The sequence below is a fragment of the Pseudophryne corroboree genome, chromosome 2, assembly GCF_028390025.1.
Source record: "Pseudophryne corroboree isolate aPseCor3 chromosome 2, aPseCor3.hap2, whole genome shotgun sequence".
Lineage (NCBI taxonomy): Eukaryota > Metazoa > Chordata > Amphibia > Anura > Myobatrachidae > Pseudophryne > Pseudophryne corroboree.
This window is the reverse complement of record NC_086445.1, coordinates 338,683,682-338,706,338: the sequence shown is the minus strand read 5'-3', so window position 1 is coordinate 338,706,338 and position 22,657 is coordinate 338,683,682. Positions and strand designations below refer to the sequence as shown.

At 41.1% G+C, this 22,657-nt stretch overlaps 1 protein-coding gene across 2 annotated transcripts in view; it reads right to left on the bottom strand.

The window, feature by feature from the left end:
• Positions 1-22,657, bottom strand: part of GPC6 (glypican 6) — a 1,112,124-nt gene that overhangs the window by 93,397 nt on the left and 996,070 nt on the right. For both annotated transcript variants that reach the window (XM_063953010.1, XM_063953011.1), the window contains exon 7: positions 18,957-18,986. In XM_063953010.1, the coding sequence (XP_063809080.1) occupies positions 18,957-18,986 (30 nt within the window). The remainder of the gene's footprint in view (positions 1-18,956; positions 18,987-22,657) is intronic.

Here is a 22,657-nt window from a genome sequence, read left to right as displayed (position 1 = left end):
AGCGTTCCTGAACCTTACAACTGGCTTTGGCCACCTTCTCAAGTCCATGAGTGCCTGCTTTCTGGTTTCTTTACTTGTCACTGGTCCTAACCTCTCAGGGAAAGCTGGGGAAATGATATGTTACCAGACTTCTACTGACAGGAGGGGATACGTTTAAGTTGCTGGCTGTCGGTATCCCAGCGGACAGGATACCGACAGCCGGCAATCAGGGATGGCAACAGAAATCTTGGGGCCTGGGACAGTGATATATCTGGGTCCCCCTGAGACTATATATGTATGTATATATATATATATATGCAATAGGATTTACTGTGCTATATGGTAAACTGTTAATCAATAAATATATATTTATTTACATACAAATATATAAACGTGTATATTTCTCACTCCTCCCCCACACACACCACAGTCTGTCTCTCCCCAGTGACTCCATGCTGCATTCCCAGCTCCATCACCCCATCCCAAAGCTCTGTATCCCCTCACCAATCAATCCACTCTTACCCCAGGGAGAGACTCACCTGCGTTGCACTCCCCAGTATCCAGACTCGAACACCGCACAGCAAGAACCATGCGGGCCTCACACTTCACAAGAAGAGGCCGGGGCGGGGCACAGGAATCCTGGCCAGCAGAGCACAAGCACGCGCACAGTCACTGTATATGAGAGACTCCTGTCACTTTTGGGCTGTGGCCTACAGCTCGCTGCCCGATTTGGACAAGACGGCTCACGTCCATGCAGGACACAAAGTGGTGTATCCTTAGGGCTTCTCTGATCCATGGGGCCAGGTACAGGTGTCCCCTTTGACTCCCCCTGTCTCCGGCCCTGCCACCAGCCAGAATACCAATGCTACAGAACTATTCCCACTTGTGATCCCACTGTCATACTGAATCCAACAGGAGGACACTGAGGAGTGTACATCAGGATAGGAAACAAAGTGCAAAGAGCGAGACTAATAGCAGAGAGAGAACTAGGAATATGATGAAGATATGGTCTAGGTGGAGAGTTATTTTTATGTGTTTAGGTATTTGTATTTGACATTTTTTAATATATCGCAAAAAACTGAATAATAAATATAACACCGCAGTCCATACCCAATGTTCCTGAACCTACTTTTCTAGAAGTATAGCCTATATAACTCAACTCTTCAGACTAGCTTATCACATTACAGAACTGCTCTCTCAACCTTCATAAGCTTCCCTATCCAATTATATCCCCACTGTACAGTCCACACATATCCACCACATACTTTCTTTTTCTTCACTTTCCCTACCTTCTGACCCTGGTTCATCATTGCTGTGATGTGATATCATGCAGCCCACCTAGACCTTTGCAATCCAGTAGACAACTATGCAATAGATAATGCCTTTCCTTGTGTATCAATGCCTATTTCCCTATAGATTGTAAGCTTGTGAGCAGGACCTTCCTACCTCTATGACTGTCTGTTATTATCCAGTATTGATTTATCATTGTGTCCAATTGTAAAGCGCAATGGAATTTGCCGCGCTATATAAGAAACTATTAATAATAATAATAATAATAATATAAGAAAGGCATTGATCCACTGCACTCACCACTCCTAGATCCTGGGGGGATCATCATGTGACCAACGCCGGAATCTCAACACCACTCAGGATCAACGACAGCCAACATCTCAAGGGGGAGGTTTAGGTTTAGGCACGGGGTGAGGGGGGGGGGGTGTAAGGTGTTAGCCCTAGCCCCAACCCATCCACCTGAGGGTTGGCCGTAGCCGCCACCCCCCGAGGGTTATCCCTAGCAGCCACCCCCCATGGATTATGGTCGGGGATAAGGATGTGCGTGTGTTGTGTTGTGTGTGTGTGTGTGTGTGTGTGTGTGTGTGTGTGTGTGGAGGGGGTTTGCAGAAATATATACCCCCACCAATGCCAGGATCTTCAATGTTGGGATGCCACGGTTCGTTTTATGACCGTCGGCATCCTGGCCGCTGGCATATAGTACATATTCCTTCTAGGGTGCATGTGGTATGTGACCACATTGTTTAAATAAAAAATCACCATAATAAATGCTTTATTATGGTGAGTGAGAATCTCTGTGATACATACACAATTCTGTAAGCTGCTGTAACGTGTTCCTTGGCTTTGTATCCCTCACCTTGGGTCAGTTACTTTGGAAGGCTTGTCAGATGCAGGTAGGCGCATAACCAGAAATTGGTGGGCCCCATAGCAACATATTGAAGGGGGCCTTGTCCCAGTGCTTCTTGAGAACCACCTCTCTGCAGCAGTTATTAATGCTATGTCCCATAGTAGTGCCCTAATTCATTTTCTGAACCATAGTAGAGCCTTATTTAATGTTATGCCCCATAGAGTTGCCCTAGTTTATCTTATGAACCATCATAGTTCCCTAGTTTGCATGATGTCACACTGTTGGGCTGCCAGTACACATGATGCCATACAGTATCCCCATTTCACATACAGTGGGCCCAGTTCAAATGTTCCCACATAACAGTGCCCCCATGTTCATATTGTGCCCCATTAGATTGCCCTCTAGTTCAAATTATGCAACGTTACAGTGCCACCAGTTCATACTATGCCACACTATAGTGCCTCCATTTCAAATTGTGCCGCATTAAAGTGCCCCAGTTCTTATATGTAACACTATAATGCCCTCCACATTACAATGAGCAGATCAGATGACACATTACAGTGCCCACCAGTTCAAATTATGCTACATTACAGTGTAGCCTTACCATTATAACATCCACTATACACACCTCCCACTGAAAATGTAATGTCACACAATTCAGGCTGGATCAAACCAATTGCTTAGCAGGCAAATCTGGGAAATTGGTATGCAACTTTATAACCTAGGTCCCATAGCAATGGCATTCCCTGCACCCACTATAGTTATGCCCATGGATGCAGGGGTACTGGCTGCAGTACATAGAACTCTGCCTGCTGGTTGTGGACAAGGACTTGCCCTCACTGCTGTCTTAATGAGTTACACAGCAGTTCTATCAACCTCTGTTCCTGTGATGTAGAAAGTGTGTTTCGAGTTTAGCTCCGCCAAGTTTCTCTGTGCACCGATTTGGCTTTGGATGGCATCCTAGCTACTGTCTCTGGATGTTACTTATACTGACTGCTCACATTGTGTAGCAGACCTGAAATACAATCCAGACCATACTTCTGCCACCTTACTAGAGATAGCAAATAATTATCCTATCCATAACCTGTAACTGAGTGACCAAGCCTATCACTGAACTGTGTTTTTAGCAAATACAGGGGGTCATCTACCCACCCACTCCCTATTAGAAGCAGCAAGGCATACGCTACATTTTCCTTGTTTAATGAGTAATTGGTATATATTTATATATATATATATGTACTTTTTTAATGTTTCTTTGCAAGCTACAAACATAGTTTGATCAACTTAACACATCATTTGTATTTTATCCTGAATGTAGGCTTTAGTGCATAAGGACATTTATATGTCTGTCAGTTTGAACTAAGAAAATAAAATGGGCTGATCTCATTTCCCAAAGGTAGCAGACTATGAAGTAAGAGTTGCTTTATTTTATGTAGGAATTACTAATCTTGTCTGATCTACAAGGTGTTACGGCTTGGTGGCATTTAAGATTAGAAGCTAAAAGAGAAATGTCCTTGAGCAACTTTAAATAAACCAAGCGTAATGTTTTGTTAAAAATTCCATTAAAAATCTAAACTTTTTTACTCTAGAATAAGTTTAAGTATAAAACATAAGTCATTTTATACTTAGCAGCATTTATTAGCGGTCACCCGTCTGCTAATTTATGGGAATGGCCCACAATCCCCTTCCCTAGTATACATCCAAGCAGCTGAATGTGCAATGAAGGACAGTCCATTTCTAGCATCTGTGCACACTGTAATATCAATCGATGCATCCTTATACACCACCATCGGCCGTACCATCAAAACTTGCAGCAGCCCTATGGCAGGGGAAGATTCTGCAGCTGACCACAAACTCCTTTGCTTTCAAGTGCGCATCTGAGAACACAGCCACTTGCATTGACATTTCATTATTATGCCTACTGACCAGGCATTTTGTGTGCACTACTGGCCACTGAGAGTCACTACCCAGGACTACCATCACATTCACATTTCTCATACCATCTGAATAGATCGTAACAGCACCTCTGTATGTACACTCTGTGTAATGCATGCGTTGCATGCTGATTGCATGTGGCTCATAATCAGACCTTAAGTGAGATGTGAAGTGTTGCTTACTAAGCGGGTTATTTATTCAGAGTTGTTAGCAAACCAAAAAAGTTAGCAATTGGGCAAAACCATGTTGCACTGCAGGAGGGACAGATGTAACATGTGCAGAGAGAGATAGATTTGGGTGGGTTATATTGTTTCTGCGCATGGTAAATACTGGCTGCTTTATTTTTACAATGAAATTTAGATTTCAGTTTGAACTAGAGATGTGCGGTGGACACTTTTTGGGCTTTGTGTTTTGGTTTTGTATCTGGATCTCCGCTTGTGTTTTGAATCTGGATTGGTTTTGCCAAAACCAGCCTTTTGAGTTTTTGGTTTTGGATCTGGTTGATTTTTCGAAAAAACAACAACATAAAAACAGCTAAAATCACATAATTTGGGGGTATTTTTGTTCCTACAGTATTAGTAACCTCAATAACATTCATTTCCACTCATTTCCAGTAAATTTTGACCACCTCACACCTCACAATATTGTTCATCAACATAGGCCAAAGCCTGGCTGACTAAACTAAGCAACAGAGTAGCGGTACAAACACATGACAGTTATTTCTGTTTAAAAATGTTTTACAAATTAGTACTGTATTAGCAATAACCAATCAAACCAACTCTCAAGTACTATCAATAGAAAAACAATCCAACACAGAAATTCCCTGAGAATCGTGTGTACAATATCATTGCTCTAAAGTAGTTACCAAACAGCAAAGAAAATAAAATGAAACCATGGGGGTAATTCCAAGTTGATCGCAGCAGGACATTTTTTAGCAGTTGGGCAAAACCATGTGCACTGCAGGGGAGGCAGATATAACATTTGCAGAGAGAGTTAGATTTGGGTGGGTTATTTTGTTTCTGTGCAGGGTAAATACTGGCTGCTTTATTTTTACACTGCAATTTAGATTGCAGATTGAACACACCACACCCAAATCTAACTCTCTCTGCACATGTTAAATCTGCCTCCCCTGCAGTGCACATGGTTTTGCCCAACTGCTAAAAAATTTCCTGCTACGATCAACTTGGAATTACCCCCCATGTGTAAAATAGAGATACACACAAAATCTCTGCACGTGGAGAAGAAAAAAAGTGCTGGTATTTAAACAATATACACAATTTAATACAATTAATACATATTAAAAAATATTACACTATATATAAAAAAGAGAGGCACTTTGGATATACATATGTATTAGTATATTAATACCGGCCGGCATATAGAAAGACTCACAATTAGAAAGTCTATTTGGAATGGACCACTGTAACACTTGTCCAAAGTGTCTGTATAGTCAACAGATAAAAATCACCTAAGGTAGTTTTTTAGATGCACAGGTACTTTACCCATCAGCGAGGTTATTTCTTAAAACCAGTCCTCTCTGATGAAGCCGCCGATACCTGGTCTAGGCGGGGAAACGCGTCAATTCATTTAAAACCATACAAGCCAGCAGCAGATTGGGCCCTTCTCTTTCATATCAACAGAATTTCTACACCATACCTTGCATTGGTAAGCTGACGGAGCAGCACAGCAGCAAGAGCAGCGTACCTGTGGGAGCAGCAGAGGTGTCCATGCCATTCTGACACAATTTACAAACAGGCGCAGATTACCTGGGAAAATCCATTTCTACTATAACATTACTATCTGTCTACCTTCCCTCTGGATATGACCGCATAAAAAGGAATCACTACCAGCGGCCGAGAGGACTGGTTTTAAGAAATAACCTTGCTGATGGGTAAAGTACCCGTGCATCTAAAAAGCTACCTAAGGTGATTTTTTTCTGTTGACTATACAGACAAACACTTTGGACAAGTGATACAGTGGTCCATTCTAAATTGACTTTTTAATTGGGACTCTCTCTATATGCCGGCTGGTATTAATATACTAATACATATGTATATCTAAAGTGCTTCTCTTTTTTATATATAGTGTCATATTTTTTAATATGTATTAATTGTATTAAATCATGTATATTGTTTAAATACCAGCACTTTTTTTCTTATCCACGTGTGGAGATTTTGTATGTATCACTATGTAAGTGGGGTGAGTATGCACACTAAAAAGCAGACGGTATTTAAATCACTGACTGGCGCTAGGTCAAACGTATTTACTTAAAATAGCAACAGCAGGCATTGATGCCCCCTACACAAGTGCACATGCCCCCAGCACATGCCTATTCTCAGTGCCCATACTGTACCTCCCTCCTGGGGGCCCTGGGTCACTGATGACTGGCACTCTGTGCCCATGTAAAGCCCTGATCAATCAGCCATTTTGTCAAGCAGCTCCCCAAATTCTCGCAAATCACAAAAAACAGCATTCCGTACCTGCGTAGTACAGTGCGGAATACTGTGGGACACACAGTTAAATATTGACCAGGTTACAGTGCTGGTCGGATACAGTGCAGGTCAGACACATTGTGGGTTACAGTGCAGGTTGGATACAAAGCGGGTCGGATACAATGCAGGTTACAGTGTGGGTCAGATACAGTGCAGGTGGATACAAGGCAGGTCGGATACATTCATTGCGGGTTGTATATAATGCAGATCGCACACAATGTGGGTCAGATACAGTGCAGGTCGGAGTGCGGGTTGGATATAGTGCGCGTTGGCTACAGCGCAATGTCGGTTACATTGTGAGATACAGTGCAGGTTGGATACAGTGCGGGATAGAGTTCAGGTCACATACAGTGCAGGTCAGAGTGTGGGTTGGATACAGAGTGTGTTGGATACAGTGCAGGCTACAGTGCAGGTTGGATACAGTGTGTGTCGCATACAGTGAGGGTTGGCTACAGTGCAAGTCAGATACAGTGCGCGTTGGATACAGTGCGAGATAAAGTGCAGGTCAGATACAGTATGGGTCACATACACTGTGAGTTGTTTATATTGTTGGTTAGATACAGCGTGGGCCAGATACAGTGCAGGTTACAGTGCGGATCAAATGCAGTGTGGGTTGGATACAGTGCAGGTCCAACTCAGTGTGGGTTGGATACAGCGCAGGTCGCATACAGTGTGGGATGGATACAGCGTGGGTTGTATACAGCGCAGGTCAAATATAGTGCTGGTCAAATACAATGCGGGCCGGGTGCAGTGTAGGTCAGATACAGTGTGGGTTTCAGTGCAGGTCAAATACAATGTGGGTCAGATACAGTGTGGATCAAATACAGCAAGGTTACAGTGCAGGTCAGATACAGTGCAGGTTAGATACACCAATAGTGCACTTACTGTGGCAGAGCATCCTCAGTGCGGGGTATTCAGCGTTGTCTTCAGTGTGGTGGTGCCAGTAGCGTCGGCACTGCAGGGGTGCCTGCAGTGTCGGCAATTGCGGGAGTGCCGGAGGTGTCCTCAGTGCAGGAGTGCCGGCTGTGTCCTCACTGTAGGGGTGCCAGCAATGTGGGAGTGCCGGAGGTGTCCTCAGTGCAGGAGTGCTGGCAGAGTCCTTAGTGCAGGTGTGCCGGCAGTGTCGGCAATGCAGGAGTGCTGAAGGTGTCCTCAGTGCAGGAGTTCTAGGGTGCCGGCAGTGTAGGCAGTGTAGGAGTGCCGGAAGTGTCCTTAGTGGAGGGGTGCCAGCAGAGCCCTCAGTGCAGGGGTACTGGCAGTGTCAGCAATTGCAGGAGTGCTGGTGTCCTCAGTGCAGGAGTGCCGGAGGTGTGCTCAGTGCAGGGTTGCCGGCAGTGTCGTCAATGCAGGAGTGCCAGAAGTGTCCTTTGTGCAGGGGTGCTGGCAGTGTTGGCAATGCGGGAGTGCCGGAGGTGTCCTCAGTGCAGAAGTTCAGGGGTACCGGCGGTGTCAGCAGTGTGTGAGTGCTGGAAGTGTCCTCAGTGCAGGGGTGCCAGCAGTGTCGGCAGTGCGGGAGGTGTCCTCAGTGCAGGAGTGCTGGCAGTTTCTCCAGGTATGGTGGGGTACAGTTCTCTGGGAACCAAACCTACTCATCCCTAGTTTGAACACACCCCACCCAAATCTAACTCTCTCTGCACATGTTACATCTGCCCCACGCGCAGTGCAACATGGTTTTGCCCAATTGCTATTTTTTTGGGTTTGCTAACAACTATGAATAATCCCCTAAGGAAACTAAGGGGGTAATTCCAAGTTGATCGCAGCAGCAATTTTTTTAGCAGTTGGGCAAAACCATGTGCACTGCAGGTGTGGCAGATATAACATGTGCACAGAGAGTTAGATTTGGGTGGGTTATTTTATTTCTGTGCAGGGTAAATACTGGCTGCTTTATTTTTACACTGCAAATTAGATTGCAGATTGAACACACCCCACCCAAATCTAACTCTCTCTGCACATGTTATATCTGCCTCCCCTGCAGTGCACATGGGGGGTAATTCCAAGTTGATCGCAGAAGGAAATTTTTTAGCAGTTGGGCAAAACCATGTGCACTGCAGGGGGGGCAGATATAACATGTGCAGAGAGAGTTAGATTTGGGTGGGTTATTTTGTTTCTATGCAGTGTAAATACTGGCTGCTTTATTTTTACACTGCAATTTAGATTGCAGATTGAACTCACCACACCCAAATCTAACTCTCTCTGCACATGTTATATCTGCCCCCCCTGCAGTGCACATGGTTTTGGCCAACTGCTAAAAAATTTCCTGCTGCGATCAACTTGGAATTACCCCCATGGTTTTGCCCAATTGCTAAAAGAATTTCTGCTGCGATCAACTTGGAATTACCCCCTAAGTACCCTGTTCACTAGTAAGTTGATGGCACTCAACTGTAATATGCTCAATTGATATTGCATGATGGTTCATGGTGGTATTTGAAACCTTCCTTACCATTTCTAAACTGTTCTATAGAGAGGGCTGGTTCTAGACTAAATGGAGCCAGGGTGAAAATTACTATCAATTAGCATATCTTAGGTTAAGCATAATGGCATGGAGCTGGTCCCTCCTATCAGAACTTTGACCTTTGTTCTTTTTTTTTTTTTACCCAGATTAGATACTTTCACCTGCATTTTGCAATGTTATCAATAATAGTGTACTAAGTACTTGGGATTAGTATTTTTACTGACTAATCTATACCCTACACTACATCACTTATCCATCTATAGTACCCTACTCTATATATCTGCCTCCTCTATACCTGCCACTACATTACAGACCCCCATATACCTTACGCTACATAACTGATCCCTTTATACCCTACTCTATATATCTGCCTTCTCTATACCCGTCCCTACAATACAGACCCCTCTATACCCTACACTACATCACTGATCCCTCTATACCCTACTCTATATATCTGCCTCCTCTATACCTGCCACTACATTACAGACCCCCATATACCTTACACTACATCACTAATCCCTCTATACCCTACTCTATATATCTGCCCCCTCTATACCCGCCACTACATTACAGACCCCTCTATACCCTACACTACATCAATGATCCCTCTATACCCTACTCTATATATCTGCCCCCTCTCTACCCATCACTACATTACAGAGTCCTCGATACCCTACACTACATCCTTGATCCCTCTATACCCTACTCTATATATCTGCCCCCTCTTTACCTGCCACTACATTACAGTCCCCTCTATACCCTACACTACATAACTGATCCCTCTATTCCCTACTCTATATATCTGCCATTTCTCTACCCGTCCTTACATTACAGACCCCTCTATACCCTACACTACATCACTGATCCCTCTATACCCTACTCTATATATCTGCCCCCTCTATACCCGCCACTACATTACAGACCCCTCTATACCCTACAGTACATCAATGATCCCTCTATACCCTACTCTATATATCTGCCCCCTCTATACCCACCACTACATTACAGAGCCCTCTGTACCCTACACTACATCACTGATGCCTCTATACCCTACTCTATATATCTGCCAACTCTATACCCTTTCCTACATTACATACCCCTGTATACCCTAACAAAAAATAAACATACAAACAAACAAACAAACAAACAAACAAACAAACAAACAAACCCTGCTCTTGTGAAACAAACACCCCAAACACAATTCTAAATTATTTACCTGCAGCAATTAAAAGGAGGGTTCATTTGCAAGCCCATCCACCAAATTAGGAACCAAAGAGAAGGAATGCTCTGGTGAATAATATACTAGACCGCAAATAAAATAAAATAATTACATTTATTAATGTTATCCACATGATAAAGACTCTGGTATCTCAGGATCACTTCTGACAGGTGCAAGTTAATAAATGACAACAAAGTATATACCTAATAACCAACTAATATAGAAACAGTAGCAAGCTGTTAAATAGACACAGTGAATTAATACTAGTAAAAACAGTCCTTATTTATAGAGCACAGTATACTTAATTGTACTTCCTGATATGGAATTTAACCATCAGTACACTTATAAACTTGGTGATTAATCATAATTATGTCTCCAAAATGTATAAAGTAGCAATGTCTCAACGTGTCTTAATCTCGCTGCAGCTGCATTTATTATGCGACCGGGCACATTTTAAACATTGTGTAATGTCACGGTATCCAGACTCCAGGTCGACACCAATAAGGTCGACACCAATTGGTTGACACTCCTTAGGTCGACACCTGAAATATGTCAACATGGCCAAAAAGTCGAACAAGGTCGACATGGGAAAAGGTTGACTTGAGTTTTTCAATTTTTTTTTAACTTTTTCATACTTTACGATCCACGTGGACTACAATTGAGAACGGTAACCTGTGCCGAGTGCAGCGGTAGCGGAGTGAGGCACCTTGCCCGAAGCATGGCGATTGAAGCGAGCCATGCGAGGGGACATGGTGCACTAATTGGCGTTTCCAGCCACATTATGGAGAAAACGTCACCAGAAAAACCATAAAAAACTCATGTCGACCTTTTTCCTCGTTGGCCTTGTTCATGTCGACCTTTTGTCCACGTCAACGTATTTCAGGCGTCGACCTATGGTGCATCGACAAATTGGCGTCGACCTAAGTTGTGTCGACCTAATTGGTGTCGACCTTGAGTCCCAGACCCTAATGTCACAGCTAGTAGCCAAGCTAAATAGGTTAACAGTAACAATGAATCTCAGGTGCAGTAGTACATTATAACTTGTTCCAGGATTAGTTATAAGATAAGATCAGCAGGCATTATTCAGATACAGTACATCCCGTGTAGCACTGACGATAATATGTCGAAAGGATTGGTACCTTTTTTCATGCAGCTAATAAATTCTCTCTCCTGCTCAGCTCCATAGCTGACGGTGAGCAGATGGTTAAGGCTAAATTCTACCAGGTTAAAGGACCTCTAACCTCGAGGGCTCGCTTCGCTCGCCACATCTGGAGCTTGATGGCTTGCTCTACTCTGCTTCGCTCATTAACGGTTACTAAAGGGAATAGATGTTGACATGGATGGTGAAACTGTTAGCCCACCGACTTTGCTCCCCATGCCATCACATCTCATATTGTCGTGAAACCAGAGATCCTGTAGCCCACTTGGAGCTAGCATCTACCCTGTGGTAGATGTTGCCAGCTCCTGAGTCCTGCACAATATCAGGGCCAAAGAAATAGCTTCTGATGTACCAGGTTCCACACTCCTCCTGCGGCAACAGCAAAGTGCCGTAATGACATAAGTGAAGCAGCAACGCATTTCATCTAATTCTGTGGACTATCTAAAGCCAAGAAAAAGCGAGTTGGCTTGAAAAAGTCCACATAAGTGGGCTCCTTGTCAGGAGTGATCCTGATATACAAGAGTATTTTACTTGTGGATAACATTGATAGATTTAACTATTTTACTTTTTATGGTCCAGTATCTGCCCTTCCCAGCAGCGTGTTCACCATATACCCTACTTGCCCCCCTGTGTGTCCCAAATGACACTAGCATCTGTTACATGCCCTCAGCAGCATGTTCCTCACATGCCCCCGTGCCACAAATGCTCCCTGTATCTGTGACATGCCCCTCCACATCATCATGTTTCCCACATGCAGCCATGTGCCCCAAATGTGCCCCAAAATGCCCCCAGCATCTAACATGCCCCTACGTCTGCCCCAAATGTCTCTAATTTCTGCACCCCTAGTAGCTTTTCCCCAAATACCTCCCCTTTACCCCCCTATGTCTAAATGACCTGGGTCATGCCTAAAAGACATTATAAAATGTAAACAAATGACCATAAATGTTTGCATGGGTGTTATTCCTCTGAATACAAAAACAAATATTGGGGGATATTGGTACTTTACCACTGCTAATAGGATCTCCAGGGGCTATCCTATTAGCTCCGATGCCGACGTCCTTTTCCCCCAATACTGGCACTTATCAGGTATTATGCTTCGCGTGCCTGACATACTCCCCAATAAGCAGCCACTGGAGCCGTGATTACACATGGGATCGGGGACTTATCCCTGATCCTATGTGTTTTCGTGAAATTGCGGTTCCAATTTCGGATGTTAAAAATGGCCTCTAATTGGATACCTCGATAATGACCATTGATCATTAATTGCGATATCTGCCCATTTTTAACAGCCAAAATGTAATTGGGACTAATTGGATACCCCCATTGTCTACTGTTTATGATACAAAGTTACAAACACACCCATCATTAATGGCATAGTAATCGATGCAGATTGAATACAAGTCAGTTGGAATTACTCCAAAGTTGCACACTGGGATGTAAATGTGTTTATTCCCCCGTATGCAGCATTATATACTGCACCTATCAATATGCTTTGTTTGATACTCGTCATTATTATCAGTGACATGTCCTTATTTAACACTGCCTACCAAAGATCGCTTAGTTACAGCCCAGGTACACCTTTCCAGTTGCAAGTGGAAGTAAGACGAATTTCATACAAATTTATTATCTGGGGAAATGCAGAGCAATAATACATGTGTTACTATCTGCAAACATACTTGTATTCAACACTGCATTGGCGGCTTAATACTCCTCTTGGGTTATTTGCTGTATGGGATGGTTACTGTGTCTACATCCAGGTATTTTTAATTTTTTAAATATGAATAGTTATTTTGCTTTTACTACATACAGTATGGCATAGTTTTATATGAAACTAGACCCCAGTGTGCAGATGGCTCTAACTAAACACCTTTGATAGAAAGTTCCCTAGACAGATTTAGTTCTCTTTGTGTTAAGAGTTTATGAGGAATTGGAAGCCAATTATAAAGTACTTTGTGGTGATGATGTTTTCTTTTAGTAGAGTCAGTAATACAAAGCTTAGAGCATCAGAAATCACTTATCTCCAGCTTCAGTAAAGTTCACAGTATGTAAATGTTAGATAATACACAATTAAGGCACTTATACTAGTTCATTTTTCAGTTCCCACTGTTAAGATGTTGTATAATTGTCTGTAATAGGGTGGTGTACTTGACCAGCTGCCAGCTGCCATAGGAGTATACTGTCTCCCACAGTTATGTATTCACTAAATAGATCAGGCCTACCAGACTGGAGACTTTTATACATTATATTTTAATGCATACTTTCTATTAATAAATGTTTTTTTTTTTTTTTTTTGTAAAAAAGAACACCCTGAAGGTGTCTATAGCAGTAGCAAATAACAATTATATGAACATAACTACTTAAACACTATTTAAGACAACTATTATTTGAACAAGAAATAAAAAAAATGGTAATAAACTAAAGGAAGAAGGGGAAGAATACACATACATAGCAAACACAACATGGAGGAGGGGGGCTGTGCCTATGTGTTGCTCATGCCCGTGGCCAGATTAACAATGGGGCGGATGGAGCTCCAGCTCCAGGCCTCCACATTAAAATAGGCCTATCACCATTGCAGCATGATGATGACCAGCCACCAGCTGGCCATACATCATATCTATTAAGATTCTATTTCTATTTTTCCCCACAAAATGATGTCTTTTGACTCTTTTTACATAATTAGGGGGGAGACATTGGGGCTTATATTGTAGGGGAGTACATGCTAATATGGCTCTGGCCACACCCACACAGCACTTGTCACACCTCCCCGATTCTCACAATAGGCCCTTGAATATCTTCAGCTCCAGGCCCATGTGGCCCTTAATCCGGCCCTGCTCATGCCTATGTGAGCTATAGCCCCGAGAGTGCTTAAAATCCACCTAGTAAAACCTATCAATATGTATCTATTAAGGGCTGAAAGAGTAATTTCCTCTACAGTAATATACTGTACAAGCCAATATGGTAGATGTTTGAGCAGTGATTTCTTGTATTTGAAGACAGGGATGGATGTGGAATTGAAAAAACAGAAATTATAATCCGTGGGAATATCTGAACCGTAATGTTTTCTGGACATGGAGAAAACCTCTTGCTAAAAGGTGGCGATCCCTGGGGAATGCCCACCAAATGTGGAATGGTGTACCATGGTGAGTTACACAATATCAACAGAGCTCAGGGACTTAAGAGATACATAGCATGTAGCACATTAGTGCTTCAGTACCATTTGGAAAGCAATTTGTTGTGGTTCTCAATAAGAGATGTATTTTTTCCCGTTGGGAGTCCTCTATGGGAAGTGGCTAACTTTATGCCAACATATATGTATTTAATGCTGTGATAATCTTGTCCACCACTTCTGCCAATGTTCATGGTGACAAAGTTCTATGTACTGTATAATCTGAGGAGCAGCAGGAGAAATGCATTTACATTTATAGTCTGAAGCTTTTTTTATCCTAGTATTTTTATTTGTAGGTCAGCCTCAGCCAATCATATGGTCAATGACGCTATGGTTGAATGGTTATTAGTATATGTCACATGAGTTTGCAGTGTAAATAATTACTTACTATGGATACATTAATTAATGTTGGAACACATCCAGATACTTTACTGCCCTTAAAGTAACATGATTGTAAGATGCCCTTGACTAAAAGTATAAATGCAACATTCAAACAGACTGACAAAGGACTCAAGCCACACAGATGTTGTGTCCTCATACACTGTGGCTTCAGTTGCACCAAACATCTCTTTTTGGTGTGCCTGGTGACTTAGACAAGTGTCTTTTTTGATCAAAATGTGCATCTTATTCACACAAACAACTGAAAGTGACAAAACTACACTGCTAGATTGTGCGGCCTTTGTATGAGGGTGGTTCAATAAGTAAAGTAAAAATACCTCCCATATGTGTAATGTTCTCTATTTCATTCTAATTACCCATCAGGCTGGAGAAGTTAGATCACAGCTTCCCCTCATGGCCATAAAACTGTGCCTCATATCAGTCATACTGCCCCAACATCAGCTGTAAGATGGCAGGTCTGGCGGAAACATGGTCAAACATTGAGGTGCAAAATGCAATCAGATTTCTGCGCTTATAGGGCAGCTAAAATTAATCACCAGCTTGCCAAGATGTACAGTGATAACGTCATGTCACGGTAACAGCTTCGGGTTTGATGTACTGCCTTTAATAATGGCAGGACAGATGAGCAGCTATCCAGCCAGCCAAGTGCATCCACCACAGATGAGAAAATTGAAGGTCTGATTCAGTAGGAACAAATGCTTAGACAAGTATGGGGGCTATGCAAAAAATAATGTGTTCCAAGTCTATACTATTGATTATACTTATACAGTATGTACAAGTTGAAAAAAAATCCTCAATGACAGGTTACCTTACCTCTTACCTTATTTATTAAACCACCTTGTATAATTTATCTAGCATATGCTAGAAAATGGCATCTAGAATGTGATTTGTTGCTATGGGCAACTTCTCCACATATCCTCTTTAGACAGTTTAATACTGTACATGTCCTGCATCGTCTCTAGCTTATGGCTTGGATGCAGTTTTTTAAATTTAGTCTTTAAATTGGCATTACTATTATAACCTCCAGACAACACAGAAGGGTTCTACTTTGGACGGAGAGTACTAATGAGTGTTTGGTTAAGGAAACATATAACAGTAGATGAAGTAATACAACTAGATTACGTCAAATAGATAAATGAAAATTAAATCATGAAATATATTAAATGAAGTGGATAATACTTTTAGCAGAAAGATACGCATAAGGACAATTCTTCATTAGATTAATGATTTAAATAATGTTTTGGTGGTTTAATATATGAAATAATACCTATAAACTGTGGTGGCAACAGTTGCAGTGTTGTCTGCAGTGTAAATGTTGGTTTGTGGCTTCATCAGTTATTTATTTATTTATTTATTTAGTTATTACTTTATTTTTGTCTTTTACCTATTTTATTGATTTATTTCATATATTTAGTTTTAGATTTTCCCCCCCAAAAAAATTATATACATCTTTTCATTCACTTATTCCTTCTGTTGTGCTTAAATCATCAAAATATAACGATTTCATTAACATAGTTATATGTTTCCTTTTTATGCGACTGCAATTTTTTAAAATTACTTTAATTTTCTAACATCCACATTGTGGGAAAATGATCACATTGAACAGAACTACATGTTGAATATTTTCATTATTATCTCTTTGATCTCATACACTTCCATTACTTCATCTACTTCTATTCATTAACCAAACTCCAGAACAATTATTTTCCATCTAAAAGACTCACAACCTTCTATCAATAGCTTATCCTACTTACCCCATTTAAATTCATTATACTCACTGACTGTACTATGTGACATCTCTTACATTATTATTCAGCAATCCATCACCTTTGCACTGTTTGCTTTCTTACTTTTACCAATCTTTCCTTTTAATTCCATTACATACAATATATATTATTATTATTATTATTATTATTATATTAATAACAATAATAATACTTATTTTCACCATTTTATTAAACTTCATTTTATTATTACTTTTACCATCCTGCTTCTGTATTCAGCATCCAATAACTTCCCCCAAAGACCACCTAGTGCTTCTCCAATAAAAACAGCTTACCCGAATAACGAAGATGGTCACCAGAATCTAGGTTACCATTAACAGAAGGCCAGTAGCTAAAATACATAGTGTTTGGTATGATTGGTTAATCATACACCTGAGTATAATCATACAAAATTCCTGACTGTGTGCAATTGTACCTAGAAGAATTGATGCTGTTTTGAAGGCAAAGGGTGGTAACACCAAATATTGATTTGATTTAGATTTATTTTCTGTTCATTCACTTTACATTTTGCTAATTGATAAAAATAAACTATTAACACTTCTATTTGTGAAAGCATTTTTACTTTGCAGCATTGTTTCTACACCTGCCTAAAACAAGAATAAAAAAATCACACTCAGTGAGCAAGAAGGGTGATTTTTTATTCTTGATTGTTTATTCTGCTACCTAGCAACATAGCTGCCAGGAGGCGGCAGTGACAGGAGGCGGAGGTCATTCTTGTAAGTTGCTCCTGATGAAACTCTTTTGATAAAATTGAAATGTTGTAAGTATGACTTAGGTCTCCAGGTCTGTGCTATCATTTTGATCCGTGAGTGCTGCCCGTTACAGCCCTATGTATTTTATTATTAAAAGGAAGGCATCAGCAAAGTTGGATTTATTGTTTGGATAGAGTGCCGGGTATTTCTAACATGTTTCTTTATATCTATGTTTATATAATGTTTCTATGTCTTTAGAAGCTTTCCCTTGTATCCTCTGTACATTTGGCTTTGCGACCACATGTATGTGTGAGCGTATGTGTGTGTGTGTGTGTAATATATATATATATATATATATATATATACACACACATATACACACATATACACACACACACACACACACACACACACACACACACACACACACACACACACTGTATAGCTACATACAGTGTACTGTATAGCTATGTATATATATATATATATATATATGTATCTGTTATTACCAAATTAGAGTCTGATCTAAATAAGGTCATCAGACACATTTGCATGATCACCTAATTGCAGTCAATCAGGCAGAGGCGATCGCTGTCCTGCCAAGGGTGTCGGCCGTCCCGCATGCGCTGGCGCACAAAGGCGCCGGCACATGCGCAGCAGGGACCCGTTCGCTGTGCTGCGTGAAAATGCAGCGAGCGAACGGGTCAGAATGACCCCCATAATCCACATTGTCAAGGACCCTCTCACTTTACTAGGGAAATGGGCAGGATCCAGAAAAATGGTGTACTCTCCCTGAGCTCGGAAAAACTCCCAAATATTTGTGATCCTCCTGGAAAAGCTAGTATAGTTTATTGTGCTTTACTATCTGTCTTGTATGTGATATGAGGATTATGTTGTGCTCATATTCCCAAAAATACTCTACCCCCCATGTAAACAATTTGAGTTCATTTCTACATGCTACTGGAGTTGTCAGATGATCAGTTTTAAACCATAATCTAGAAATACATATTCTGTATGACTCCACTAATGTTAGTTCCCAAGCATATGATGTAGGCATACAGCATGCATTATAGATTGATAACACTATGGATATTCAATGTGTCCAATGTCACTGGTATAATTCTGTACACATATAGCACTCACAGTTCCCATGCCCTATTGGCACACATCTAGTACGCGGAGATAAAACCTGCCTTATTGAAATGCAAGTGGTGTAATACATTTTCCTTTCACTTTATTTACCAGTCAATTTCAAGCAAACATCTGGAAGAACTGCTCTTATATGTCATCATTAAGAATAAAGTAGCCATGTTTCCAATAAATAAGACATTTATGGTGAAATGAGACAAATGTGTGTTAGTAGCAGATGTTTATCCACTCATTAAAATCAAATTATCGCTTCCTTCACTTTACATTACTCAGGAGGGTGTCTGCTCGTAAGCACAGGAAAGTACAGTGCAAGCACGAGAACGTACAGTGCAACACACAAACTAAAATAAAAAATGGCATTCGCTGAGAAAAAAGAAAGAAATGTAATCTTACACCGTACTGCATAGTCCTCCATATTGTCCTCTGAAAAGCCAAACGGTGCATTGAAGAAAAGAAGGAAAGAGTAATAGCAACTGTTAGATGGCTTATGTAATAACAAACAGCAATGATGTTCTATTACCCAAATACACCCATCAGATATTATCTTCATAGGTCTCCCTATATGCTGCTATCTTATTGGTGACTTTATGATTTGTTTTTGAATCATGCTATTTTATAATCTATATAAGGGATGATTTACTACCATACGTGAAAGAAATTTAGAATTGCAGAAAGCAATTAGATTTTATGTCTGATCAGCGTAATGAGGTTAGGCTAATGAAGGTAGCTGTCTGGTTGCACTGGGATACAGCACATGGGAAGTAAATAAATAGCCCCCTCATGTGTGTATGTTTATCCTCCATCCGAATGGCACTGTTTGCACCTACTCACACACAGGTTATGATATGTTCTGGTTGAATGATTCCACTACATCTGTTAATTTTTAGTTGTAATTTCTACCCTGGAGTCAATAAATCCAATACACAGCTGTTCATATTATTTATCTGCAGGTGGATGCTGAAGATTTATTTGAAACATTATCGAAAACTGTCCTTGTTTGTAAAGATTTATTTACAGCACACATTATGTAATAAATATACAGCTGCAGTTTTTACTGACATAGCAGCATGGTGTACATTAGCATTTACTACTGCTAATAGCTACTATACGTTATAAAGGAAGAGTAAGGAACATACATCGTTTTTCTGATGATGAAAGGAAAACTTTAATAGGTGAAAACATTTGACATCATCACAGCAAAGTTAATGTTGTTCAAATGATTGTTTAGAATGCAACAGTTCTATGGAGGCTGCAATAATGTACTATATGCAAGGTGGTCTACAGCACATAAAATAGCTTCCTAGTAGGACAAAGTATCTACAAGGTTGCGCAAATTATATTGACGCCAAGACCAAACAAATGGCATGGTCTCTGACTACAACACTGCTAGCACATTAGGGCCAGATAATAAAGGGCCTATTAATAATTAAGTATCCAGCTCATGGTGAGTGTTGAACACTGTATTGCTCCGGTGCAGGGACAGCTGCTCCAAAAAGTAGTGGTCCGCACAACCAGTAAAACTGCTACTCAAGTAGTAGTGTTACTTGCCAGCTAGGTGCCAGCCAACTGTGCATGCAGGACCTAAAGTCACACAGGTGCATGGCCGCCGGCCTCATGACTCCGAGCTCGTTCCTATAGGGAAGACTGGCATTCATCGCCATCTTCAGTTTTTGGAGTTTGTTGAATACTAGGCGACCCATAGAGGCCCTTAATAAGGAATCGGTCCATTACGAAAAAATTTGCATTTCCACATGTGTATGTGATGATAAATAGGCCCTTAAGTCACACGCAAGTTTGAATGTGGCAGCACAATTTATCACAGACTGTACATGTGCTGAAGCATGCATACGCATCTTTGCGAGTCTACGAGCAACATCAACCAACGTATCTCTTTTTCTCCATCCGTCCAATGGGTGTTACTGAGTGTCAACTGGGTGTATACACGTAAGAGAACCATCTCATTGGCGTGTCATGTAGCCACACATACATCCAGAGCCGGCCCTTTGCATAGGCAAACTAGGCAAATGCCTAGGGCATTTAGAATGTCCAGGGGCACAAGCAGCTCCTGCTGATTAAAATGATATGCGGCATGCCTATATTCTGTGTGTGACTGTGGCTGTATCTGCATATGAAATGCTACATAACAGTGTATTCCTGGAAAACACTGTAACGTAGCATTTCATATGCAGATACAGCTACAGTCGCACACAGAATATAGGCATGCTACATATCATTTTAATCAGCAGAAGCTGCTGTTGCATCCTAGCCATACAGCTATGCAAATAAGATGCATTTTTGGCAAAAAAGGCATCTCCTGCTGCATGGCGTATTGAGGCAAGATGTATGAGGACACATCTGTATCCAAGCAGAGGCAGAGGTCACAGTATTAGCTGCCATGTGAGTGCTGTGTGCGGGTGGGTTGGTTGTTCAATAGTGTTTGGCATATGTGTAAGGGGCATTACGTGTCATGTGTATAAATGCATTAATAGTGTGTGGTATATGTGTAAGGGACATTATGGGTATAAGGACATTAATAAAGGTTGGCATAATCTGTGAGGTGCATTATGTGTGTCATGTGTATAAATGCATTAATAATGTGCGGCATATGTGTAGGGGACAATATGTGTGTCATTTTGTTTATAAGGACATTAATAATGTGTGTCATGTGTAAGGGGCATTACTGTGTGGTATTATGTGTATAAATGCATTACCAATGTGTGGCTTTATGTGTATAAGGTGCTCTACTGTGTGACGTAACATATAGACAGGGCACTACTGTGTGTTCTAATGTGAATAAAGAGCAATATGGTGTGGTGTAATGTGACTAATGAGCAATTCAGTGTGATGTAAAGTGTATATAAGGGGCACTACTGTAAGAAGTACTGTGTGATGTAACGTGAATAAGGGACACTATCGCATGATATAAAGTTGCACTACTGTGTGGCGTAATTTGAATTGGGGGTACTATTGTGTGGCCATGGCCCTTCCCAGCAAGAACACGCCCCTTTTTGGGCTGTGCGCCGAATGTACGCACTGTTCCTATTTAAAATATAGGAGGTAGGCGCACCTAGATGAGGACTGTTATGGCTGAGGGGTGATGGTGCTGGAAAGGGGAGCAGGGTCAGAGGTGGAACTAGCGGCGGTGCTAGGGGGCACCTGCCAAAAACTAGCCTAGGGCATCATATTGGTTAAGGCCGGCGCTGCTTAGATCACATTCATAAAGTCATGCATAAGCAAAGTGGATGCCTATTTCAGGTGTGGGGCTTGCACCTAGCATTATGTAGGTATAAGTACTGATAATTGCCATTATGGCTATCCTAGTGGATGGAAAGTTGGGCGCAGTGTAATGACTGATCTGCATAACACAGAACACAAGTGGATACTCACATTCCTATAGCGGCCAATTACCAATAGACAAAAAATAGCGCTGGGAAACTGGATAGAGTAGACTAACAATTTAATACAGAATTAAAATTTCATATATACTGTTTGCAACAGATAATAAAAATAACCTTATATACGGTTGAAATTTAGGGCATAATATAGCACTGCATAAAATTTAAAAAGTCCCATATATTTAGTATGGATAAAATACTGTTGGCCGGTACTCAAATGAGCCAATTAGTCCCCAAAATTCATGCCACAGTCCAGGAACAATTTTAAAACCGTATATAAGGTTATTTTTATTATCTGTTGCAAACAGTATATATGAAATTTTAATTCTGTATTAAATTGTTAGTCTACTCTATCCAGTTTCCCAGCGCTATTTTTTGTCTATTGGTAATTTGTTGTGGGGGTCTCACTAACCCCGTTTAACTAGCTGCTATAGGAAAAAGCAACTCACTACGAGCGCCAAAGGTAATTACTTAGTAATTCCAATTTTTTGCACTATAGCGGCCAATGTATGGAATTTCAGCAGTTCCATGCAACTCAGAACCAGGCCCTTAGTTATTGATCCACATTTTGATAACAACTCATCAAATACATTTCTTTTAAGCACTTGGAGTTAGTCACATGTGTTTTTTACTATGTTTCTTTCAAAAGCATTTTGTTTACAGATACGTGTTTTAGTATTGGTTAAAATTCATCATCGT